Genomic DNA, 27,468 nt, shown 5'->3' with positions numbered 1-27,468 from the left:
GTTTTAAACAGACAAAAGCTTGCTGTTGGATGCACCGTTGAATCAGGGCCTTGAGGCTGTTGTGGTTGATGTTTGTGTGTGTGCGCATGATCCTCACGTGTGTGTGTGTGTGTGTGTGTGTGTGTGTGTGTGTGTGTGTGTGTGTGTATGCATGATTTGTCTGGTTATAGAGGGCCCTCTGTGCTGGCCCTCCAGCTGCTAACCCATAATTCCTCATTTTGCTTTTCCATTGTTCCTACCTGTCAGTGTGTTTGTGTCTCAGAAGAAAAGATAGGATGCCTGCCATTTCAACAATTTGCCATCACGTTTGATTTAGAGGGCTACAGATAGAATAAAGGATCAGAGTAAAGAAAAGAGCTCCGTTTAGAAAGCAAGCTGTACAGTAGAAAGCTACATGGATGTACTGTACAATAAATACCCACCACCGTGTTAAAAAAATGACCTAAATATACTGTACTTACCCTCAGGTTTAAAGCAAATTATTCACATTTCAGACCTTTTTTATTGTCTTTGTGTTTGTGTGGGTTGTTTTGCAAGCTGCTCTACAGTGTTCACATACTGTAATAAACCATGATCTTTCATCAGCCTGTGTGGGCATTTCAGATTAGTAACATGACTGTGTGACTCCCCCTCACTTTTGTAATGCAAAGTTAGTCTCTGTATGACAGACAGCAAGCCACACCTAGCTGTCCCACTGATGCATTACAGTACAAGATGATGTGATGATGTGTACATTTGATTATTTTCATTTTATTCAATTGTTTATTTACTATATATTTAACAGCGCTATTTACCAGCGCAACACAGACTTTTGTAAGTGAAGACAAACATATCATTAACAAATAGTGAGGACCTGGCTTATTAAAATGATTGAGTCTACGTTTCTGAATGATTCTCTTGAATGACTGACTCACAGGATTCTCGACACAAGCTTTAAAGTCAAATCTCCAATCTCCAAAGAATTGATTCTTTAGAATTCAACTCCCAGCTCTACTATTTTGTGCATAAAACAAATTTCAGTCTTATATGGTAACTAAGGCTCATTAAAATGATTGAATCTGAGTTTTTGAACAAACCTCTTGAATGACTCGCAAGACCCTCCCAAATGGAATACCTGAAGCTTTGAAGTCAAATTTCCAAATCCGACTGTTCAGAATCAAAGAATCGATTCTTTTGAATTCAACTCCCAGCTCTACTATTTTGTGCATAAAGCAAATTTCATTCTTATATGGTCACTAAGACTCATTAAAATGTTTGATTTGTGAGGTTTAGAATTATTCTCTTGAATGACTGACTCACAAGACCCTCCCAAATGGAATACCTGAAGCTTTGAAGTCAAATTTCCAATCCCGACTGTTCAGAATCAAATAATCGATTCTTTAGAATTCAACTCCCAGCTCTACTATTTTGTGCATAAAGCAAATTTCATTCTTATATGGTCACTAAGACTCATTAAAGTGTTTGATTTTGAGATTTTGAATGATTCTCTTGAATAATTGATTCACAAGACTCTCGTGAATGGAACTGACGCAAGCTTTATAATTGAATCTTCAGTCTTGAGTCTTCAGAATCACAGAACCGATTCTTTAGAATTCAACTCCCAGCTCTACTATTTTATGCACACTATTTCTATTTTAATTCACACTCTACTATTTTAAGCTAATTTCATTCTTATATGGTGACTAAGACTCATTGAAATGTTTGGTTTTGAGTTTTTAATGATTCTGAATGGAACTGACACAAGCTTTAAAGTCAGATCTCCAATCCCGACTGTTGAGAATCAAATAATCGATTCTTTAGAATTCAACTGTGCATAAAGCAAATTTCTTTCTTATACATGTATGGTGTCTAAGGCTCATTAAAATGTTTGATTTTTGAGTTTTTGAATGATTCTCTCGAATGACTGACTCACAAGACTCTCCCGTATGGAACTTTTTTTGTGCATAAAGCAAATTTCATTCTTATATGGTGACTGAACAATTAGACTACAGGAGGGGGAAACTAAAATAATAACTAATGTATTCTCTCTTTTTCTTTTGCAGTTTGGGAATAACAACAACTACATGAACATGGCTGATGCCAACGGAGCTCTATTAGCAGGAGATGTGAGTATATGCTTAAGGATAACCTTTACATTTCCATGGATTGTTAGTTTATGCCATGAGCCACACTATTCTAGAATCACTAAGCAGTCATTTCCATGTCTAACCATTTATTGTTTTAAAACAAAGTCAATTAATTTAGCATGCATGCCTGCGTATGTTCAAATAAAATGATTAATTTCAGCGGCAGGTGTGCAGCTGCTGCATTTACATAAAACATGATTAGCTCCCTACATGCCTTCCTGAACTGCTTTGGGATTTTCCACAGCCCAAACCCTTAAAGCTTAGAGCTTGTTACGCCAGCGGCTACATGTTCGTACACATACGCTCCTGATGTTATAATCTGACTGAATGATTCCTCCAGTGGATCCGGTATGTTTACGTATCAATGCTTAGTGTTCACACAGAGCGACCGGCTCAGTACTGACCAGAGGTTGAGGAGCACAGGGGGCGCTGAGCGTTGAGATGGGATTAGGGTTGCTTTTGCAGGGTGATATACCACAGGTGCTCACATCCCGCTGATACGCTCCAGGTGAAAGCTGCCGTCAGGCTCTGGTGACGGCTGAAGGAGTGTGTATGTAAACACCTGTCCCCATGATCATTTAAAGATACCATCAAACTAGAAAAGGAAGGAAAAGTGGCACCTCTCACAAAAGTCACTCTTTCTCTCCATCACTTTTTTATCCCCTGTCAGAGAGTCTGACAATATATACTTCAAATCACAGGTTGTGTATATCAGGCTGGCCTCACTATCTGTGTGTGATTGTATGCAGGCGCTTTACAGTACATGTTGTCACTCACTGTTACACTCACTGCCTGATTTCCATCACATTTCCAATGCAAATCTCCTCCTCACAATCTCAACGGCATCGATAGACTCATGCTGGCTAAGCAAAGATAATGCCTGTGCATGTGAAGTGTGTTTGTTGCACATTTGTTAGTAACGACGTGTTAGCATGGGCCCCTCGCTTCATTTTCATTTTAAGTTTAGGCAGTGAAGCCACAGCTTTGTCACAGGCAGTTGTACCCACATTTGATGGAGTCGGTTGCAATCTCCATAAATTCTTCTGATAAAAGGGTTCCTTTGCCGAGGCCGAGCTCCAAGTTGGCACCTGCGGTGGAAGTAGAGCTGTTGAGTGTTGACGGAAAATTTTCCCCAGTTGAATTTTTTCCTAAGAAATAACCTTCCTCCTTTGCACTGCAGCTGGTATTATGACATATGACACAATGAAATTAAAAGCATTAACATTTAAATTCCTCTTTTTCACATACCTGAAGTATGTGGAGGGGGTGGGAGGGGGATATTGTTTCTTGTAACTCAAGCTGAAGAGAAATTAAAGGGACTTTACCCTAGTGAGTGCTGTAATTTCACAGTGTGATGGGTTTTCCATGAGCTTTAGCTCTTTCATTAATCTGCTTAATGTGTCATCTTTAGGCGAGAGAGAGAGAGAGAAACCGGGAGAGAGAGGCTAAGTATCTCTGAGTCTGACACTCTACACTTTGTGTATGGACCTGAATATACTGTATATAACATGAGTTTTAATGTAAAACAGATTTTTAAATACACATCATTTTTTTAAAGGAGTTTGATGATAGAATGTGCATGGTGGAAATGATCCTGTTAAAGTTAGAGTAAAAAAGAAAAACAGCAGCTGTGCTTGCCAGAAAGTCTGTGAAAATACAGTGACAATATCATTGTGGGAGACCATATTTATGCATTTATACATTATTTTACAACTTACAATCATATTTTTTTATTTAGTGATATAAATAAAATTTACCTTGTCCACTTGAGCTACCACAGTCACAGCTTTTTTTTTTCTTAAAGGGATAGTTCACCCAAAACTGAAAATTCTGTCATTATTTACCCTCATGTCATTCTAAACCCGTAAGAACTTAAGTAAGAGAAAATTAAGATATTTTTGATGAAATCCCAGAGCTTTCTGACCCTGCATAGACAGCAACGCAACTACCACGCACGTGCCCAGAAAGGTAGTAAGGACTATGGCTGCCCTCGACTAAAGATTTTTCTGGTTGACTAGTAGTCATTCATTTTAAGCATTAGTCGACTATTAGTCGCGCGTTTTATTAATAAACCATACTAATAAGCATTTAAGCGCACAATAAACGTTTGCCACAGATAGATATAATAATTCTGAATGTGTCAACAACAGCAAGGATAAACTAGTGCTTTCTTTGTTTTCGGCTTTAGAGATGAAGTTGGCGACACTGACTCATAGTACACACACCAGCATGTTTCATACAGATTACATAATTGAGAATATTTGTTTTTCATTTGAATTGGTTCATTTGAAAGTAGACATTCCACTCTCTATAGATATATTTTTCATGTCTGTAAGGCAAGTATACACAGAGTTTAGAAGTTTTGCAGAGTTCACAGAGACCGAGATGGCAGAAAGCGCATCCTTTTTGCTTTCATTATTTTACAAAAGTGCTACGTTTTGTTGTTATTCTAAGTGCACACAAATAAACGTAGTCTTTACAGATTCGAAAGATGTGATTCGAAAAAATGATGGAGAATCTTAAGCGCAAGTGACCGCACCGGCACAGACACTTGAATAGCGCACATTTTTCTAGGTTAACATTAGATTGAGCTGCCATGTAAAGTTGCTATTACATGCATCTTTTAGATGAAAAGCCATATTTGAGGTTGATGAATAATAGGTGAACTTTTGGATGTCTTGCCCAATGTACTGTATTACCACATAGACCAGCCGTTAAAGATCTGTCTGTCACAAACTGTGTGACTTCGCCACTTGCTGTGGAATTTTTCTCTGTGACTTCGACCAAGCCTCTGTTAGTCGACTATTAGAGGGCAGCCCTAGTAAGGACATTGTTAAAGCTGTTTATGTGACATCAGTGGTTCAACCGTAATGTTATGAAGCTACAAGGATACACAAGAGTACCACGGTGCATATTTGTGGTGCCGCTCATGTAGGAGTTGGCGTTTGTTTTTTAGCTGTAAATTTGACAGTAATTAACAGTAAAATTACTTATAATGGCATGGTAAACCATTTACTGTTTTCAGAGTGTAAGGTACCTGTTAACTAATTAACAGGTTTTTACTGTAGCGTTTTTTGTTGTGAATAATTCAGACATTGATCATGAGAGATAAATAATAATGTCAAATTCAAATATGATAATATATGCAAACCACATTAGCTTGAACATTGTAATGCAACGTGATATAGAAACCATATATCACAGTGCTTGATAAGGTGACCTCTTCCTTCCTGCTGTTGAACCGAAACTGATACAGCCATATTCGGTTCCACTTAGTAATATCACTTATCACACACAATCTCATTACACACGTGTAATCACTACTGTATATGTAGAAATGGATTTGGAATGGCTGCTGTTGGACTCTGAGGCCCGGTTTCCCAGACAGGGCTTAGACTAAGCCAGGATTAGACCATAGTTCAATTAGGACATTTAAGTAATTTTTATAAACATGCTTAGAAAAAAACATTACTGGGGTGCATCTTGAGACAAAACAAAGGCACTGATATATTTTAAAATCAATCAGTGCAATTTTATTTCAGTTGAAACAACTCAGACTTACATTTTAGTCTAGGACTAGGCTTAAACCTTGTCTGCGAAACCGGGCCTGAGAGTCTTTGCCACTGTCATCTGAGGAGCGCTTTTCTCTCTGCTTGGCTGACGTTAGGAGCTTTGCTCTATCGATCCTTCTAACCATCATGCTCAGTAATTGTGATGCACTGCCTTTTAACAACTGCTGCTTATGTCTCTGCTGAATCAGTTTACTAAATCTACAAAGTGAAAGGGCTTATTGCTTCATAATCGGTGCTATTGGTTTACCTTGGTCATCTGAGTTTAGCATAGTGGGCTTGATGAATGAATGCAAGTTGAGTAGCTATTTAGAACCAATCTGATCATTTATGTTGAATTAAAGGGATAGTTCACCAAAAAATAGTTGTTTTAACCTCATTTTGTTTAAACAAAAGAAGATATTTTAAATTATATTGGTTACCAGTGACTGTCATTGTACGGATAAGAAAACAAAGAACATTGCTTAAGTGTTCTTTAATGTTCTACACAACTCATACAGGTTTGGAACGACACAAGGTTGAGTAAATGATGCCAGAATTTTCACATAATATTTACAAATGTTTTGCCCTTTAGCATACTATGTTAGCATACAAATGAAAATAATTGCAAGCATAGGACAAGATTGTGTGCTTAATTTACATAATAAACAGTGCTGTAAACTCCACCCAGGCTCTCAAAGGTCTTGTTTTGGTATTCTGCACAAATGAAGGCTTGAGGGTTGGACTGCCTTGCAGTGCCAGGTAAAGAAAGGAAATGATGACAGAAATATTAACTATTGTATTCTGTGTACAGATGATGTATGTGTAACCTGAGGCTGTTATTAAATTAAAATCAATCGTGATTAATCTCATGATGTTTCGTAATAAACATTATTAATTTATCACAATTGGTTTTGGCAAAATTTGCCTCTAAACATATATTCATATTAACTGTACTGTGTGTTCTGTTTTATTGGATCTAATTCTTTTAAGCAATAAAATTATAACAATGTTTTATTAATGCCTCAAGATCTATAAAATATATGAACAAAGACCTTTTAAGGACCTTTTACCAAAAAGTAAACCAAATGAAAATGAACACAATTGTACTTGCATTTACATCAAAAGAGTTTAAACAGAAAAACTTTTTTTTAAAACTGTTTTTTTTTTTTTATTATGTTATCATGTTTCTGGTTTTATTGTTAGTTAGCTGTATTTTTTGTTATTTTTACTTAATTAAAATAACCAAATTGCAGTTTGATTAAGATTAATTGGAATGCACAATGAAAAAAAAAAATTAAAAAAAATTGTTATCGTTTTTTAAGTTTGTTTTCCCTTTGATTTTTGATTTTTGTGGTCGGTTTAGAGTTTAGTTCATTTAGAGAGGAATAAATTTGTGAAGATTTCTCATACAGGTGAAACTGATCCAAGACCACCCATGTAAAACAAATACTTAAAGGGATAGTTCACCCAAATATGAAAATTCTGTCATTAATTACTCACCCTCATGTTGTTCCAAACCCACAAGACCTTCGTTCATCTTTAGAACACAAATGAATATATTTTTGATGAAATTCGAGAGCTCTCTAAACCCTCCATAGTTGGCGAGAGTCCTACCACGTTCAAGGTCCAGAAAGGTACCAAGAACATCGACAAATAGTCCATGTGACATCAGTGGTTCAACTGCAATTTTATGAAGCTACAAGAATACTTTTTGTGCACAAAAAAACTAAAATAACAATTTGTTATTTTAAAAAGTGCCGACCATCAAAAATATCCGAATTTGTGTTTCAAAGATGAACTTAGCTTACGGGGTTTGGAACGACATGAGGGTGAGTAAATAATGACAATGTTTTTGGGTGAACTATCCCTTTAAAATCAGTGCTGAACTGAAGATTGAGGTCACTTTTACACATACTAACCTGATCTTTCACCACACACAGATAGACTCTCCAGTGACCTGCTACCTCATCTCACAACACCAGCGCTACATTGACAGCTGACAGCTTCTCTACTTCAGTCGCGCTACAACCATATATCAATTCTCATTTGCACAAACCCACCAGCTCACTGTCTCCGAGAGCAGATGTTAATTTAATCTCTGCCTTGTCGCTCTCATCTGATTGTGTTCACTCAGGTGTTCAGTGTTTTGTTTTGTTATTTGTAAAGGTCAGTGTCATTTTAGTTATGCTCTGATGTGAAAAAGATGAAGAAAGGGACTATATGTACCTCACATTTGATCTTTGAATGTCGTATCAGATCTTACAGCACAGCTGTGTGTTGTTGGGACATTTAGGTCGGGCCACTCTCTTTTTCTCTCCCCCTCTCTTTCTCCTTCTCACTCTTTCTTTCTCTCTGCGGTATTGTACTGTGAAAACATGCTGGCACTGCAGGTCTTATTCATAGAGAAAGGTCATGAAGTAAAGTAAATGAAAAGAGCACCACTCTCTCCCTCTCTCTTCCTGTTTTCTCTGCTTCGCTATCATTCATTCGTCCCGTTCCCCTCTTTTTTATCAATCTTGTATTTATTTTTTATATAGTTCCTCTCTCTCTGTTTTTTCCTCCCTGTTGGCCTTTAAATTCACTATCTTGTGATCACTGCCATGCGCATGACATCCGAAGCGTTCTTCTCTCATGACACAATTTTTATTATTAATGCCTCAACGCTGCTGTTTTGATTAACACACTGTTAACTGCTGCAATGCCACAGGGAGGGAAAATGAGTTTGTAGCTTGTGTGTTAATGGAGAAGTGGGAAACAGAGCTGGGCTGGCCACTAATGGCTTTAGTTGGAGGTAATGCGAACATGTGTTAGGCTCTGCAAGCCCCTGGCCCTCACTATGACAAAACACACCACTGCCTTTACAAGATCCGCTGCTCACAGCTGTGGAAAAAACGCTGCTGGAAGTTAAATGCTGGAATGGAGCCACATAAAAAATGAAATAAGAGGGAGAGGTGACGAAAAAGAGCTGATTATTAGCCTTACCCCTCGGCTGGATCTCATCATACAGGCATTGAATGAGCTTTGAGTCTCTATATATGTGTGTGTGGGTGTGGATGGGGGGATGGTGGTCAGGTTTTGCCTAGATTGTGAGGAGCAAAATGTCTTTATTAGGCTAGTAAGGAACCTTGAAATCACCCATATTGTGACCAGCCAATGGCTATGAAGAAAATATCTTCAGTACTAAAGTAAGTACCAAAAATTGTCTAAAAATCTAAAATGCGAAAAGGCAAATGTTGTGTAAATGTGTACTTGGAGTAAGAATAGAACTGGAAAGAAAGAAGCTTCAGAAAGTGGGAATATGAAAGCCAAGATATAGAGTGATGGGACGAAAGACAAACAGCTTTAGAGGATGGATGATGTGTTGACATGATGTTGATATGTTTTACAAAGCAGTGAAGGAAACACATTGAGAGTATTAAAGTGAAGATGGAGAACAGGATTGAACATGAAACGAGAGGTTCTGAATACATAAAGCAAAAAAATTGAGGGAGACAGGAAGAAACAAAGAAAGAGAGAAAGAGGGAGGAGTTGAGGTCAGTGAATTCCTCGATGAGGAGCCCAGAGCAGGTAGTCAACATAAGCAAATTAAGTGTGACGATAGGCTGTAATTCACAAGCGGAGGGATTTGGTTGTTTGATGAGCAGATTTGTAGGTGCAACTGAGAAGAACAAAGTGTGACACGTCTGGACAGCCGAAATAGTCTGTGTGAACGTTTTCTAAACCCATCACTCCCTGCACTTTCTTTTTTCCTCCAGCCAACATCATCTTGCTTGGATTAAGCAGCTTTTATTTTGTCCTTTCGCTAGTGTGATAGCCACACAATATTGCATTTCAGAAGCAGACATCTTGTTTTTCACATCCTGTTTCATGGAGAATGTAACGGTTTGGGTCAGAATAAACATCCATTTCTTGTACAAGCATTAAATAGGTTTTCTTATCTCCTCTGCTTTGGTCAACAAACATTTTGCAGCTCTGAAATTAAGTTTCCAACCTATGAGAAGTCAGCAGGTTATGTTTAATTTCTACAGTGTACATTTTAGTAGTATTAACATCAGTTATTTTGGACAGAATTAATCCTGATTTTCTCCTTTGTCTTTTTTTTAGACGTTTCATACACCAAGTCTTGGTGACGAGGAGTTTGAAATACCCCCCATCACCCCTCCTCCTGAGACCGAGCCTGGTATGGGCCTCCAGGAGGTGGACTCACCTTTCCCCGGGCTACCTAACCACCCCAACTCTCATCGGGGGTCGTTCACCCCTCAGTTTCCACCCCAGAGCCTGGAGCTGCCCTCAATCACCATCTCCAGAAATATGATGGAGCAGGAAGGACAAATCAACAATGGGCATCCTGGGGTAGGTGTCTGGTTATTTGCTTGAACATTTTACAGATCTTAATGCTTGCAGATGTTGAAGGCGGTTGTTATGCAAAGTCAAAAATAACACAAATTATATTTATACAATAAACTCACTGGCAGTTACATTTAGCTTTTAGATCCGCCTGGATTTAAGTGTGGATTTACAGTCAGGTAGGTTTGCTCCTCTAAATGCAAATAAGTTTGACAAAGGTGTTATGTGTAAAACAAATCAAGGTGGCTACGTGCCGTTGTTATAAAACTGGATTTGTATTTGTAGATAAAGCCTTAAAGGGATAGTCCATACATAAATATAAATTCTGTCATCATTTCTTATCATCTTCCATGGAGCTCAAAAGTTAATATCTTGGGTACTTTTTTGTTTTAATGAAAGTGAATAAGAACTGGTGGAGAATTCCAAAATGACAAAAAAGAAACACCATAAAAGTGTTCCCTATGACTCATGCACTTTAAATCCCAAGTCATTTTTAGCCTTAGCCCTTAGCCAAATAGCTTTGCACAAGGAACAGACTGAACTTAAGTTATTATTTACTGAAAATCTTCACACCCCCTCTAGGTCTCCTTGGTAAAATTATAAAACAAGTAACAACAAACTGTTCTTTTGGGCCACATCTCTTCATTCATGTAGTAATGAAGATCTTAGATCTCGTAGTAATGGTTAACAGCTCACTAGATTAGAAAATTATCATTAATTAACTTGGTTTTGGTTTGTTTATCACACAAACCATTGTGTGGCATCATAAGGCTTGGATTACAGTGCACAAGTCAAATGGACCACTATGGTAATGGCATTTTAATGGTTATAATATTCTCTAACCTAAAGCTCCAATCCTTATTCATTGTGACTTTATGGAAAAGTCCAACCAGTATATTCTTTAGAGTTTCTATTTTTGCGCTCGATGGAAGAAATAAAGATATAAGTGCTTAGAACGACATGAGGATATAAATGTAAATGACAATATTTTGAAATGACAACTGAATATATTTATTTTTTTAACCTTATGTTGCTGTGATGACTAACATGTAAGATAAAATAAAGGTCTAGGCAAGCATTTGCTTCATAATAATCATGTTTTATGATCAAGCTTTTATGGCTGTTAATTCAGATAGAGAAATGGCTTCTAAATGCCACAGACGTGGATTCATTGAAGAGGAGGCATTGAAAATGCCATGGCTAGACTAGATATTTTAAAACCGCTATAATAGAAATGAAATGGCTATCAGAGAAATTTGAATACATAAAAGGACACAAAGTGACATTAGGCAGGAGATGATGCGTTGGCAGGCATTTGATGTTTCAGTTTTTGAGACTTTCCATGAATGTTACAGATTTGAAACTGTTTTTATTTTCATTCTGAATAGTTCCTCTTTCCCTTAACCTACAGTGGTATATGTACAGTCGTGGCCAAAAGTTTTGAGAATTACATAAATATTGGAAATTGGAAAAGTTGCTGCTTAAGTTTTTATAATAGCAATTTGCATATACTCCAGAATGTTATGAAGAGTGAACAGATGAATTGCATAGTCCTTCTTTGCCATGAAAATTAACTTAAACCCCAAAAAAACTTCATTTTGCATGCATTTCATTGCTGTCATTAAAGGACCTGCTGAGATCATTTCAGTAATCGTCTTGTTAACTCAGGTGAGAATGTTGACGAGCACAAGGCTGGAGATCATTATGTCAGGCTGATTGGGTTAGAATGGCAGACTTGACATGTTAAAAGGAGGGTGATGCTTGAAATCATTGTTCTTCCATTGTTAACCATGGTGACCTGCAAAGAAACACGTGCAGCCATCATTGCGTTGCATAAAAATGGCTTCACAGGCAAGGATATTGTGGCTACTAAGAATGCACCTAAATCACCAATTTATAGGATCATCAAGAACTTCAAGGAAAGAGGTTCAATTCTTGTTAAGAAGGCTTCAGGGCGTCCAAGAAAGTCCAGCAAGCGCCAGGATCGTCTCCTAAAGAGGATTCAGCTGCGGGATCGGAGTGCCACCAGTGCAGAGCTTGCTCAGGAATGGCAGCAGGCAGGTGTGAGCGCATCTGCACGCACAGTGAGGCCAAGACTTTTGGAAGATGGCCTGGTGTCAAGAAGGGCAGCAAAGAAGCCACTTCTCTCCAAAAAAAACATCAGGGACAGATTGATCTTCTGCAAAAAGTATGGCGAATGGACTGCTGAGGACTGGGGCAAAGTCATATTCTCAGATGAAGCCTCTTTCTGATTGTTTGGGCCATCTGGAAAAAGGCTTGTCCGGAGAAGAAAAGGTGAGCGCTACCATCAGTCCTGTGTCATGCCAACAGTAAAGCATCCTGAGACCATTCATGTGTGGGGTTGCTTCTCATCCAAGGGAGTGGGCTCACTCACAATTTTGCCCAAAAACACAGCCATGAATAAAGAATGGTACCAAAACACCCTCCAACAGCAACTTCTTCCAACAATCCAACAACAGTTTGGTGAAGAACAATGCATTTTCCAGCACGATGGAGCACCGTGCCATAAGGCAAAAGTGATAACTAAGTGGCTCGAGGACCAAAACGTTGAAATTTTGGGTCCATGGCCTGGAAACTCCCCAGATCTTAATCCCATTGAGAACTTGTGGTCAATCCTCAAGAGGTGGGTGGACAAACAAAAACCCACTAATTCTGACAAACTCCAAGAAGTGATTATGAAAGAATGGGTTGCTATCAGTCAGGATTTGGCCCAGAAGTTGATTGAGAGCATGCCCAGTCGAATTGCAGAGGTCCTGAAAAAGAAGGGCCAACACTGCAAATACTGACTCTTTGCATAAATGTCATGTAATTGTTGATAAAAGCCTTTGAAACATATGAGGTGCTTGTAATTATATTTTAGTACATCACAGAAACAACTGAAACAAAGATCTAAAAGCAGTTTAGCAGCAAATTTTGTGAAAACTAACATTTGTGTCATTCTCAAAACTTTTGGCCACAACTGTATATGTGGAATAATATATCTTTATTTACATTCCAATATGGATAGGCACCATCAAATTTTATTGCTCTTTTCCTGGCCATCCGTGCTGCTGGCGAGTAAAATAATTGCAGCTTTTAAAATATCTGTGCTGCATAAGTGACCGCCGGAAGGCTTTTTGCCTAAAGAATTTTCATTTCATGGTCAGTTAAGCTCGTATGCATCTGGAAGAAAAACGGAACCTTGACACAATTACAACGCGGCCTGTTCTCACTGCGCTGTGAAGGGATTAGATTTGATTCTCCAACATTATTCCTCTTTAGCAGCTCTTTCTGTGGACAGTGGTTCTGATTGTGTGGGGACTATATTAGCAGGTTTGGGGGAGAATGAGGGCACTCTGCTCTGTGCCTGGTGGCATTGTGACCGTCCCTCTGATTCTTCTCTATCGCTCATCACTCATTGTCCTCCTGAAAGACTCTCAGTCTCTCTCCTCTTAATGGAATTGATCTCAGTTTGTCCTGCTCTCTGGGACTGGTACAGACAGTGCCGTGCCTTTGAGTCAATGCCTCACATTTATAAAGGACTCGCTAAGGGTTAGCGGAAGTTAGCACTGTAACCTCCAACGTTGTCCTTCAGTCATTTTGATGCGTTTTAGAATATTTTACATCTAATGCAGAAAGACAGGCCATTATGTACAATTCAGGATCCAATTGTTGTAATATCTAAAGAATGTATACATTACCTCTTTAACTTAAACAGATCAATGAGGGATCAAAACAGAACACTGTACCTGTACTAGCTTCATCTGCCCTTTGTGTTTCTGCATCTAAGCCAAGTATTCCTCTAATTCCTTCCCTCTAATGCTCCACGTATGTCAGGCGAAATTAGCCGCAGATGCTGTTGGCCAAACCCAACTCGGTAAAATCCATTTCTCAGCTGTGAAGAAGTCTGGCGGGATTCAGAATGTGAAGTCATTATTTATTTAATCTGCTCTCCTAACAAGCTCCTGCATCTCGTTTGAGACTCGCTGGAATCTGGGTTCGAACTGGGTCTCAGATTAGACGGCAACTATTGAATACGCAAATTATGTGATCACCTATTTAGATGTGTTTTGGAGGTTTTGTAGGTAGGTCTGAGGTCTGTGAACAGTCTAGAAGCGGTTTATTACATTTCCTGTTGTTTTGTTTTAATACACTGCAATACAATGTATGAATGTAATTAAAACAAAACAGTTATTAAATAAAGATCATTAGTTTAGCTAAATGGAAAAAAATAATAGGATAGGCAGTGCATTTGTACAGAGCAGATGTTTGTGGGATTCAATCTCCAGTGGTACAGTTTGTCTTTAAAACATGATCCCTCACAAACTGACAAGGGTCTGACTGCTGTGTCTGTGAATAAAATGGAAAATATGACCAGTGTTGCAGAAACTATATTTTTCTTCTCCTCCAATACCAAACACATACACTTTCTCTCACACACTTTCCTCTCTCCCCCACTCTTTCTCTTTACACGTTTCTGTTATCTTATCTCCAAGCTGAGTAGTTGTGACATCAGTTGTACATCAATCTCTGAAAGTGGATTTTTTTTTCTCCCCCCTTCACCTTCATGTTTTTCTTTTTCTTTTTTTGTCAGACAGCCATTGTGACATATTGGGCCAGTAAGAAATGAAAGATATTCATGCAGGCATGCAATACTTGTAATGAAGTCTCAGCCTGACCTTCTGTGTGATTGATTCTGTAATTTAGTTTTCTCAGCCAGTACTTGAAATGAAATGAAATCATGTTGAACAAGTTTTAAATACCCATAGTGCAACGGGAGAGGTGGAGGGAGGGAGGAGGAAAGGAAGAGAGATGCAAGTAAAGAGAGGTAGCCTTTTTTGGAACTATGTTTTCGGACCGTTTTTTTCAAAGGGGACAATTCGTACAGGGTGCATTGAGCATGAACGGTATATGAGCTGCATGAAACGAGAGAACGTTTGTGTGTGTGTGTGTGTTTTGTAGATGGAGTGAGAGAGCAGAGTGAGTAGGTGGAGGAGAAATAGCAGTAGAAAACAATTTATCTTCACGCTACCATGGTCTCTGCAAGCATTCAAAATTCCATTTTCTTATTTTTTTTTCTAGAGGAGCCAGTTATGCAGGTGCCCATAAATGGTTGGAAAAATAAAGCAGCATGTTGGTTAAGGTTCCAGTGCAGCTGTGAATATGTGCGGGGGGCTGATAAACTATTCATAATAGAGCTGACCTTTTCACACTGGCCAAACTTGTAAGATTCATCCTCATAATTACCATATAGATGATTTTACTCCTTTTTCTGCTGTGGAACATTTCCAAGAGCTCCGCGGAAAGATTGAATGGAAATTGAACTTGTTAACATTCTTTTCAGCATGGAACAGCTCATACCAAGCTGCTTTTAATAAACTCTCCAATTCCATTCCCACCCCCCACAGAATCCCGAGGCCGGTATCTTAAAGAGCAGACCCGAGACTCTCAGCCTTTGACACGGCATCTTCAGATTCTTATCCCGATCGTCTGAAAGCGCCATTGGTTGTGTTATGGTTATGAACACATGCTGGAAAAAGAGGTCTGGGGTGTTTTTTCCCCCCCCAGTATATATTTTCTTGACTGTTTAGTTGCGGCTCCTGCTTTTGATGAAAGGGGTGAGGATACTATTTGAGGCAGAACCAAACAGTCATCCATCAAACGTCTCAGTGTGTCGGACAAGGGGACTCGTCGTGCGTTGTTGCTGTTTGGTCAGCATCTCTTTTAATGTCGGAAGCTTTTGTGCCTGTGGTAAAGTATGTTGGGGAATAAAGCGACGAGGAGAAAAAGGTTATTTTTCGCTGGGATACAGTCAGCTGAGATGGGCTGATTGCTGGAATAATAGCAACATTTGCACAAGCACACGCAAACACACAGAGGAGAGGATAGGGCACATCTGGCCTCTTTGCTCTTCAGATAAGAAGTTATTTACAGATTTATGAAGACTATCAAAAGCATCTGTGTAGATGTGAGCTGTGTGTCAGCAGACAATGTTCCAATCAAAATGCAAATGGAGGGTGTGCAGCAGGGACATAAATAAACAGATCGGATACTGACTCACTCATTCTACCAGCTAAACCACTCTGACAGCAGAAATCACATTTCTTTCATTGCCTACAAAGGCTGCTATTAGCAAAAGCTGACTGCTGTTTGTGCGCCTTTAGTTTGAATGCTCCATTCATGCGTCTTCTTTCTTCTGCATCTATTGATTCTACACATAAATATGTATTTTATACAAAATCAGCTCATGTTTTCTTTTTCTGCTGTGTGATCATTGGGAATTTGGAAGATAATGTTGTCAAATCATTAGATGCTTCAAGATAAATCACAGCCTCTTTTTCGTAAACCGCCTTGGGAATTATTTCTACATCTGTTCTGCTTTGTGTGACCGGATCAAAGTGCTCCTGAAACTAAAGACCAGTTCTGACCGTTTCCGAGACCTCGTTCACCAACGTAGTCGGTACATGGGAAAAAAAAAAAATCCAAATCAAAAGAGTAAGTGGGCATATGGTCGTCTGACAAATGTTGCATGTTCAAATCATTGATCATGTCGATGTATTCACTTGGGGGAGAGAGCCGGAACACAAAGACCAGCCAGAGACTTTGATGATAAATATGAGCCCTCAAAGGCTGCCTTACATCTCTGTGATTCTCTCCGCTCTTTACATTACTGACGCATAGAGAATGCTGTAGTGATTTGGTAGAGATTTGCAAGGGGCATTGCTGACTGTTAGTGTTGAAGTGTTAGACACAGATGGTCGTGACTAATGAACACAGTAGACAGGTCTGACACAAAGACTGCTGCTGGCTCCGTCACTGCATTCTAGCGATGAAACTAATGCAAATGTGTTTATTTCTGTGGCGGCGTAATTCTGTCATTAATTTGTTTATTTATGCAGTGATTCTTTTGTTGATCCATTTCTCCATCTAGTTTAGTCGCTTCGTTTTTTCTTTTCCAGTATCACCCTAACAGATGTTGAAAACAGCTATTGTTTTGTAGATTGTGTTTTTTGATAAGGCACGGATTCGATATGAAGCTGTGTGTACCCTGGGAATTAATACAGAGAAAATGTAATCTGTGTGTGAGGGAAGGTGTTAGAATAGTGTACTAAGGGAGAGGGTTCAGCAGGTCTGGCCAATAAGGCCAGGTGCACAGCTTTATGATGTGTTGACACATACAGATATTGAGTTTGAGTCTCTGAATACCAGATGGAGAGAGGGAAGGAGAGAGAGAGTTGATGTAGAATGAAAAATGAACAAAGGAGATCAAATGAACTCTTGGTGTTCTCTAGCTGTTTGAGTTGATTTTTATTCTGTAATCTGGTTGCTTTTGGAGCCTGTTCAGTCAATGTAAAACACATCAGATCCCTGTGTACCCCACCTCCAAACCCCCCTAATACATAAAACATCACACACTTTTGTTTTAGCCTTAATTGGGACTTTCCTTTTACTTCTGGTCTTTTTGTATTAAGCTAGATACAGCTGAGGTCAAAAGTTAACACACCCTTTCAGATCATACAAAACGCATGTTATTGTTTATTTAGTACTGACCTGAATAAGATATTTTACATAAAAGATGTTTACATATAGTCCACATAATAATAATAGTTAATAGAAAATAATAGTTAAATTTTTTTTAAAATAGCCCCGTTCAAAAGTTTGCATCCCTGATTCTTAATACATTGTTGTTACCCGAATGATCCACAGTTTTTTTTTGTTTAGTGATAGTTGTTCATGAGTCACTTGTTTGTTCGGAACAGTTAAACTGCCTGTTGTTTTTCAGAAAAGTCCTTTAGGTCTCATAAATTCTTTGGTTTTCCAGCATTTTTGTACCCTGGAAATTCAGAGGTCTCGCGAGAGCACAATTTGAATTGTCTCTGCAAGGGTCTGGATTTTTCCAGGCTAGCATTTTTGTGTATTTGAACCCTTTCCAGCAATGACTGTATGTTTTTGAGATCCATCTTTTAACACTGAGGAGGAGGTAAAAACTTTTGAACAGAATGGAGATTTGTACAGTTTTCTTATTTTGCCTAAATATTGTATTTTTAAATTTAGTACTACCCTTCGGAGGCTACAGAAGATAGTAACATGTTTACCAGAAGACGAAATAAGCTAAATTTACCTTAATTTTCAAATCGGCTCTTAAATCGGCGTTTGAACCTTTTGTAACAGTTGCATATGAGTCCCTCAGTTGTCCTTAGTGTGATAAGATGGATCTCAAAATCATAGTCATTGTTGAAAAGGATCCAAATACACAAAAGTACTGTCAGTTTAACTGTTCAAGACAAGCAAGGGACTCATGAACAACAATCACTAAACAAAAAGACAGATGTGGATCATTCAGGTAACAACACAGTATTAAGTATCAAGTGTATGTAAACTTTTGAATTGTGTAATTTTTATAACTTCAACTATTATTTTCCCTTTGTGGACTACATGTAAACATATTTTATGTGAAATATCTTATTCAGGTCTGTACTAAATAAACAGTAACATGCATTTTGTATGATCCCTTTTATTTTGGTAAAATAAGTAACATTTAGCATGTAGTTGTTTATATTGAGCTAGGTAGTGAAATTAAAAATTTCTTCTCTTCCCTGTCAGTCTTTGACAGGCGTTCAGAACATTACGGTTAAACCACTGATGTCACATGGACACTTTTTAATGACAAAATTTTCATTTTTGGGTGAACTATCCCTTTAACGCATCCTTAAAGGTCCCATATTGTCAAAATCGAAATTTCCTGGCTTTTTTCATGATAACTGAGGTCTAGGGGCTATGTAACTACCATATGAGTTTCAAAACAGTCAATCCACAGTAAACTGCACACAGCCTGCTTAAAGTAGCTGTTCATTTTCACGAGCCGCTGTGACTTCCGTAACGATGTGACGTCCGATCTACTCAGTCACCGCCTTCAGTCACCACCCCGAGCACCAACCACCGTCCCACCCTCCTTTTGTCAAACCCAGACAATATCGTGTCCATAACATTGCTAAGCAACAACAACACGAAAACAAGTCGAGAAAACCCTGTTCAGTCGCTAGATGTCGAAACTACATCATTGCACAGGCTTCAGAACAACGTGAATATAAGAGACCAGTGGCACGTCAACTTCAGCCTCTTTCACACAGCGATTCTGGTAAATACACGGATAATGTGTCCCATGATTTGTTCCGGAGTTGTTTGATTTGGTTCATTCACAGTTGTTTTCCGGAATCTGTGCGTGCTTTACACACAACCCATAAAGACATGTGACATTTGGATGTGAGATGTAATGCGACGCGTACGTTTCACTAAACTGAAACTAACCTGAACAAACTGTGCTTCAGCGCTGATAGTGCGGAGCTGGCTCTGCCCGATCGCCGCTTCATTCCACTTTGCACGTATTTTTTCGTTGTGAAGAGTCGCATGATAACGTGCATCATCACTACAACACTGCCTTTATGGTTCTGGCTTTTGTTCGCACAGCGCTCGTTCCCGTAATTTTCCAGAATCAGCGCGCATTGTGAAAGGGGCTTTACTAAAGCAACAGTTATGTAGCTTACTGCATTCGGTGTTTGAAAAAGAAAAAACATTAATGATCATTCTGAAATATCTTGTTGAGTATCAGCAGGCTAGGCTCTCTCTATTGCTCTGGGTTCTGCTACAACGATACATGACCGTAGTTACCTGTGATTGGCCTGGCTGTGCGTCACTCAGAAAAACAACAGGCCAATCAGAAGAGAGGCTCATGAATATTAATTTTTAATGGGCCAAAATTGACCTGTTTTTGACAGAGCTCCTAAAAAAGGAGCTGTAAAAATATATTGAGATGGATTTTGGCACTTATACCGCAAATATATACTCTTAAAGACATCAACAACTAAAATAAACCTCCAGAAATGTGTACAATATGGGACCTTTAAAAAATAGTTGTGACACCAAAAATTTGTGATGTTAAATATATCTAAAAAAAAATTACATTTTTTTTTCTCTGCAGGCTGTTGGTCAGACCCATCTCCGCCAGTATCCTCCAAACCCCACCATGGTGATGCGCTCCATCATTAGCATGCATAACCCCAATGGCATGATGTCACAAAACCAGCTTACCACCATCAACCAGTCCCAGATCAACACACAGCTGGGGCTGAATATGACCGGATCGAACATTGCTCACACATCCCCCTCCCCACCCGCCAGCAAATCAGCTACACCCTCTCCCTCCAGCTCTATTAATGAAGACGACCAAGAGGAAGGAAACAGGGTGAGTGCCGTTTAAACAAGTATGTTTAGTGCAGTGTTTTCATCATAATATTAGTGAGATTTTATAACAAGCTGCTCTCTTTTCATCAGGTGATTGGTGAAAAGCGTCCGGCCCCTGACGCAGGTAAGAAGCCGAAGACGCCCAAGAAAAAGAAGAAGAAGGATCCCAATGAGCCTCAGAAGCCAGTGTCTGCATACGCCCTGTTCTTCAGAGACACCCAGGCGGCTATTAAAGGCCAGAACCCTAACGCCACGTTCGGAGAGGTGTCCAAGATAGTAGCTTCGATGTGGGATGGACTGGGAGAGGAGCAGAAACAGGTATCAAACTGCAATCCTGTGTAATAACAAAATATATTTTTAAACTCACAAAAAACACCATCTGTAGAGTTCTGTAAATAGAGCTGTCTGTTATGAAGTCTTCTCGCTTGAGCTAGAATAACAAATGTTCTTAATTTCTACTCTCATTTTTGCACCAAATGATTCTTGTCAGGTATTTTAACAGACTGCTTGATATTTTCACCCTTCTTTAATTTTTTTATTACTGGCTGAGATGAAGCCTGCAGGCTCTCCCTGTTGCGAAGCACATGCTTGCCAGTCAATGTTCCGCTAATTATCTGTTTATCACACCTCACGTATTCTGTTCTCCACAGGTTTACAAAAGCAAAACAGAAGCAGCGAAGAAGGAGTACCTGAAAGCTCTCGCAGCGTACCGCGCTAGCCTTGTGTCAAAGGTAAAGATGTTTTCAGTTTAAAGAGCTCTCTTTCTGGTTTTTCTTTCAGACTACACTCACTGTGTTTTCTTCATTTTTTTTTCACTATTTAGAATGTTTTCTATTATTTCTATTTACCTGTATGCAAATAATAGTTCAGCTCACTTTCTGACTCAAAAGCTTACACCTTGAGTGCTTAACCACTTTTAAAAGATAAGATCCTCTACACAGTAAACTTTTCAATGAAAGTGTGCATTTATGCATTAGTTAACATTGAAAAGCTTTTTAAAGTAGTAGTTTACTTCCAGAACAAAAAATTACACAGTGTACTCACCCTGTTGTCATCCAAGATGTTCATGCCTTTATTTTTTCAGTTGTAAAGAAATTTTGTTTTTTGAGGAAAGAAATTCAGGAATTATCTCCATATAGTGGACTTCAGTGGGCTCTAAACAATTCCAGCTGAGGTATTATCTAGTCTTACCTAGTGAAACGATCGTTCATTTTCTAAAATAAATAAATAAATAAAAAATGTCATACTTTTTAACCTCAAATGCTTGTCTTGTCTAGCTCTGCTATGCACGTATGTACTCATGTAATCCGGGTCAATACAGTTAGGGTATGTCGAAAAACTCACATCTCATTTTCTCCTCTAACTTTTAAAATCATCCAACATCGCTGCAGAAGAACCAACCCAGTGTTTACAAAGTGAACATGCAAAGAAGGTCAAATGCCCTTCACAAAAAAAGGTAAAACAGCGATGTAGGGCAATTTTGAAGTTGGAGGAGAAAATGGGATGGAAGTTTTTCAACATACCCTAACTGTATTGACACAGATTACAAAGAGCTAGATAAGGTGAGCATTTGAGTTTAAAATGTATATAATTTTTTGTATTTTTTATTTTTATTTTTTTTAAGAAAATGACTGATAATTTTGCTGGATAAGACCCTTATTCCTCGGCTGGGATCATTTAGAGTCCTTTGAAGCTGCATTGAAACTGCATTTTGGAGGTTCAAACTTGCGGGCACCATTGAAGTCCACAATATGGAGATAATTCCTCAAAAAACATAATTTTTTTAAACGACTGAAGAAAGAAAGGCATCTTTGATGACAAGGCAGTGAGTACAGATATAAATTTTTGTTCTGGAAGTGAACTACTCCTTTAAATATGATTTTTCATAAAAAAAATTCTTGTGAATACTAAAACGTGACGGTAAATGTGTTTGTTCTGTCACACTAGAGGTGTAAAAATAGCATTAAATACAGCTAATAAATTAGAATGAGATATTCTAATGATTTATCATGCCTCATTAACTCGCTGTATCAGCCAGGCAGTCGGGAACATTTGCATATTTGATGCTTCTTGTAAAAAAATTAAGATCATTTTACAGACAGTTTAGCGGTACTGTATGTTAAAGTCAAATACTCGAGATTTATGACACCAGCATGGCACTGCTTTCAATTCAGAGGTTGAGTCTGAAGTTATTTTTCTGAAGCACAAAGTTTGTTATTTTCAGCGAGCTAGACTTATTTCAGATCTTTTACTAGGCTACTAAATAATATAAATTCCCCTCTTGGCAAGTTCTTTAGATCACGGAATGTAAGACAGCAGCAATTTTCTCTGAACAGCTTTTCTGTCGAGTCAGTCACCAGATCAGCACTAATAAAGGAGAGGCCACTACAGTACATAAGAAAGAATCTGTTGAGTACTAGAATTCATTTGAGCGCTCTCTATTTCTGTCTCAGGCTGCCGCGGAGTCAGCGGAGGCCCAGACGATCCGCTCGGTGCAGCAGACTCTCGCCTCCACCAGCCTGTCGCCGGCACTCGTGATGCCTTCCCCCCTATCCCAGCATCCCTCGATGTCCGCCGCGGCACAGGCACTCCAGCAGGCCCTGCCTCGAGCCATCGCCCCAAAACCTCTGCAAATGCGTGTCGGCAGCAGCCAGATTGTCACCTCGGTCACGGTAGCTCATCAGAACATGACGCCCGGCGGCGTTCAGTCGCAGCTGCTCGGGCAGATGGGAGCGGGCGGTCCGCAGTCGGCCGTGTCTTCGCAATTGAGTCCGCCGATGCAGCCCCGGCACGCTTCCATGCAGCAGCAGATGCAGCAGCAGCAGCAGATGCAGCAGCACTTGCAGCACCATCAAATGCAGCAGCAGCAAATGCACCACCAGCAGATTCAGCAGCAAATGCAGCAGCAGCATTTCCAGCATCACCTGCAGCAGCAGCTTCAGCAGCACCACATGCAGCAGCAGCAGCAGCAGCAGCACCACCAACAGATGCAGCAAATGCAGCACATGCAACACATGCAGCAGATGCAGCAGCATCAAATGCAGCAGCAGCAGTGTTCGCCCGTGCAGCACTCGCCCGGCACGCCACACTCGGCCTCTCTCGGCAGCCCGCCGCCGCCTCCCGCGTCCCAGCCTCACCCCTCGCAGGTACAGGCTCACGCGCAGGTCCTGTCGCAAGTGAGCATCTACTGAACCCAAAGCCCTCGGACCCGCAGTCGCGACTCCACGAGAAAGCCAGAAGGAAGTTGTTATTGAAAAGCATCATTACTCGATTGCTTTTTTTAAGTTGCACTTAAGAAGTGTGTAAGAAATATGAATGTTTTACAAAGAACTGTCCTTTGTTCTAGATGGATATAAGATATGTGTTAAAAGGACAAAGCGTCTTAGCTGGATTTTTTGTCTATAAGATAGGCTGAGCTACCGGGAGGTCTGTTGATAGACTTGAGTGCCCAGTAGTCATTTGTATGTATATTTAGTTCATTTGCTTTCTCTCTCTCTCTTTCTCTGCTGTGGAGTTTTTACACTCTGTCAGAGCATGATGGCGTGGGAAGAACATTCAGAGACGATCACAGGAACACCTGACGGTTTTATTTAACAGCTTCATTTATGAGGTTGGATTGGCTTACACCACCAGACAAAATAGAAGACCGCATTTCTGTGGATGGGGAATTCATAAAGCAAAAGACATGAACCGAACTGGTACTGAACTGGTCATCAGAGACATGCTGAATGGCTCTTGCACTGTCTGGCCAGTGTATCGTCAAGTCTACCCTCTCTTCTTCCCTTTTCCATCATCCTTCTCGGCGTTCCCACGGATGAAACTGTTTAACAGTCGCTGTTGGGAAGCTCTCAATCAAATCATCCTGCTTTTAGAACCAAGTGGTGTTTGACACATCTCATGCCGTGATATTAAACAGGAAATCTGCAGTGAAAGATGTAAAACACACTGCGTTTTGCTGGACTATTTGACACGCTTCCATAGATCATTTCATCCGCCATGTCTCCAAACACCTTCTGTGACCTGCTGAGTTGTTTTACCCTCAAAAGCGCATTCACTCCAACATATGTAGTAACAGCACTCCAAAAAACCTTCTTCTCTGTAATTATCTTTACCTCAGAAGTTTTATTGAATAAGTTATGTTTTTTTTTTCCTTTTGTGTAATGAAAACTTATTTTATGGGGAGGGGGGAGCTAAATGACTGAATTTAGGCTGAGTGGGGTATTTTTGTTTGGTAATACCCAGCATTTCACAAAAAAAAGGGCCGTTCAATGGGAGTCTTATCAGATGTTTTTTTTACTATCATAGAAAGGACATGGAAGTATTTTGTGCCAGCTGTAAAAGAATCAGTGGTAAGATAAAAGAAAATGAAGTTGTACATTTTTCATACCTCTTGTTGTAAAGTTTTAATATGTGAGGCTTTAAATGCAGACGTTGGCAAGCTGACCTGTCACCTGCTTTATCTCATAGTGCTCTTTTCTACTTTTTTATGAGTTACAGTAGCAGCAAATCATTTGTTTGTATTTTTGCTTACATTTCAAAATTAATCGCTGACAGTAAAATAAATACAGTTCACGTCAGTCGGAAACTCCACCTGTTTTTAAACGTCATTTATTAAGTTTTATTTTCGCCATCCGAAAAGACGCATTAAAAAGAGGCATTCCATCATCATCATCATCGATATGATACTAGCCATACTTTTGTATTATATTTCTCCGTGTCTCTCTGTTTGCAATTAAAATAATCAAAAATATTTATTTCAAGGAACTGATTCATTTCAAAGATTATATTAGCCATACTTTTGTATAAAATATTTCCTCAATGTGTCCTTGTTAGTTCTGAAAGATTTAAAATAAAGACATCAGTACTTCAAATATTCTGTTTATTTGGGATATGTGGTTATATTTCCTCACAAACGTCCCCAGAGCCCCCAGACACAAATATTTGTGGGGGAAGGTGGAATTGGCAAAAGGGCTAATTATCATAAATGCACAATAAGCACGTGAGGACAGTGGTGAGCGCCTTTATCTGCTGAGCGTTGCTGATATCTTCCACGCCGGAACGCAACAGAAGGGAAGGAATGTGTGCCTGCGCATATCTTGTTCCGCATTAATAGAATTCTCAATCTGTATTTTGTACCCAATTAGTTAATTTTGAGAATGCTTGTGCAATTTGCATGAGAGAGGCTGCAGTGATTGGCTCTCGAGTCGGGTTTTGTGTCACAGAGAAGCCCACACTCTCACTCTTTGATTAATTGCAGCATCTGTTCTGTCAGAGGGTGTAGTGGAGAGGTCTGCAGGAAAACTGCAAATAAGTGCTGGCAACAGTCTTAAAGCGCCTATGATGAAATGAAAATTAAAAACAGCGAGTACCCCACATGCCCTGAATTTCAATGGCAAGAAGTGGGGAGAGAGAGAAGGAGGGAGAGAGAGCGAAGATTGCTAAGCATAGAATGTAAGAGTGGTGTCCATGGCGACCAAACACATCCTTTAAAAACAGCCGGTAATGAGGGGCCGGGAAATAGCGCTTATTATTCCGAACAGTCTCATGGAGGGCAGCATCAATAATGCATGCAGTACCTTGTTATTTGGTAAACCTTGTTATCCGCATGGTCTCAGTGAGGATAAATATCTCACAACAAGGGTTGGAACTCTGACACACCCCACTGATGAATAAATAAATAACGCTTTGCAGATATTTTCAAAACTGATTATATGTCCTAACAACAGCTCATGATGTTGGCACACGAGTGATTGGGAATTCAATTGTGTGCCGTTTCGGGGACAGAATAAACTGATCATTATCTAGACCACATTCAAATGTAATATGAGTATATATATGGGCCATTCTACAGAGTTGGTGCAAACCGCTGCCTCACAACCAAAAACACTTTTAAAAAGCACTTAAGAATGTTTACTAAGATCCTCCTATTATCTATCTAAAATATCAGTAAGCTTAATATATAAAATCATTTATTGGGTACACTCTTAAAAATAAAGGTTCTTCAACTGATGCCATTGAACAATCATTTTTGGTTCCACAAATAACCATTCAGTCAAAGGTTCTTTAAAGAACCATCTCTTTCTTACCATTTTATAATCTAAAGAGCCTTCTTTCGCCACAAAGAACCTTTTGTGAAACAGAAAGGTTCTTCAGATGTTAAAGGTTCTTTATGGAACCATTTAGACAAAAAGGTTCTTCTATGGCATCGTAAAGCACCTTTATTTTTAAGAGTGTACTTTCAATTGGGTGGTGGCTGTCCCAAAGCCTAACCCCTAAATTTAAACAATATTTAAAACAATATTGGGAAAAAATGTTGACATTTTATTCCATTTTTGTTTTTAAAATTTTTTTTTTTTTAAACTGAAGAAAAACATTTATATTTTCTCATGTAATCATGAAACTTTATGTAAAAAAAAAAATGTGTCCTGCATTTTTATGTCACTACCGAAACAGTGTATGTTTTAGTCCATTGGCTGAGACTGATTTTAACTACACCTCTACATTTAAGATCAGGAATTATTCATATGTCCCTCTTTCTCATAGCTACAAGGTGTGAGTATATAGGTCCCATCATTTTGAGATAAATATGTTCAGAAGTCTGAAAATCTTTATGTAACTTTAAGGAATGTCACTACCAAACACTTTTTTTCTGCTATTAAGCACACTTTTTTGAGTGTTTTTCTACAACATGTGTACATCTGTTCAGAATGCTGCTAGCTAACCATGTGCTGATTAGCATCTTTGAAGTAGGCTCAAAAGTAGGGGAGAGTGGGGACAGTTGTAACGTGTGGCAGTTGCAACATTGCTTATTTCTTCAAGATACAGTGATAATATTCATACTGCACGTGCTTTATTGGCCCCTCATACTTCCTGGAAGAAATCAGTCACATGTGATCATTCCTTCTACCCAAAATAATTTTCTTGGTAAAAAAAGTATTTTTTTAAAGAAGAGATTTTTGGTCATAGTGTCTAAGTTGTTTGTGTGACGAATTGTAAAAACATAACATTTTAATCTGTGCGTTCTTAGTTTCTAATAGGCATAGCTAGCGTGTGCCAATGATATGTTGTCAAGCTAATATACCAATTTTTATCATTGCTATCACTGTAGGGACAGTTGCAACACACTGTTGAAACCATCCCAACATGCTGTCCCTTACCACAATTGATTTAAAAGCTTGCCATAACATTACATAATTGTAATT

At 39.1% G+C, this 27,468-nt stretch overlaps 1 protein-coding gene across 1 annotated transcript in view; it reads left to right on the top strand.

The window, feature by feature from the left end:
- The window catches only part of tox3 (TOX high mobility group box family member 3), a 52,774-nt gene extending 27,643 nt beyond the window's left edge, over window positions 1-25,131 (top strand). The window contains exons 2-7 of the mRNA XM_073837037.1: window positions 2,043-2,105; window positions 9,782-10,030; window positions 20,004-20,267; window positions 20,357-20,584; window positions 20,917-20,997; window positions 22,720-25,131. Of these exons, the coding sequence (XP_073693138.1) occupies window positions 2,043-2,105; window positions 9,782-10,030; window positions 20,004-20,267; window positions 20,357-20,584; window positions 20,917-20,997; window positions 22,720-23,457 (1,623 nt within the window). The 3' untranslated portion in view covers window positions 23,458-25,131. The remainder of the gene's footprint in view (window positions 1-2,042; window positions 2,106-9,781; window positions 10,031-20,003; window positions 20,268-20,356; window positions 20,585-20,916; window positions 20,998-22,719) is intronic.
- The last annotated feature ends 2,337 nt before the right edge of the window (window positions 25,132-27,468 follow it).

This window comes from Garra rufa, chromosome 3 (assembly GCF_049309525.1).
Source record: "Garra rufa chromosome 3, GarRuf1.0, whole genome shotgun sequence".
Taxonomy (NCBI): Eukaryota; Metazoa; Chordata; class Actinopteri; order Cypriniformes; family Cyprinidae; genus Garra; species Garra rufa.
Note: the sequence above shows the minus strand (reverse complement) of the source record. Positions and strands in the feature narration are given on the sequence as shown.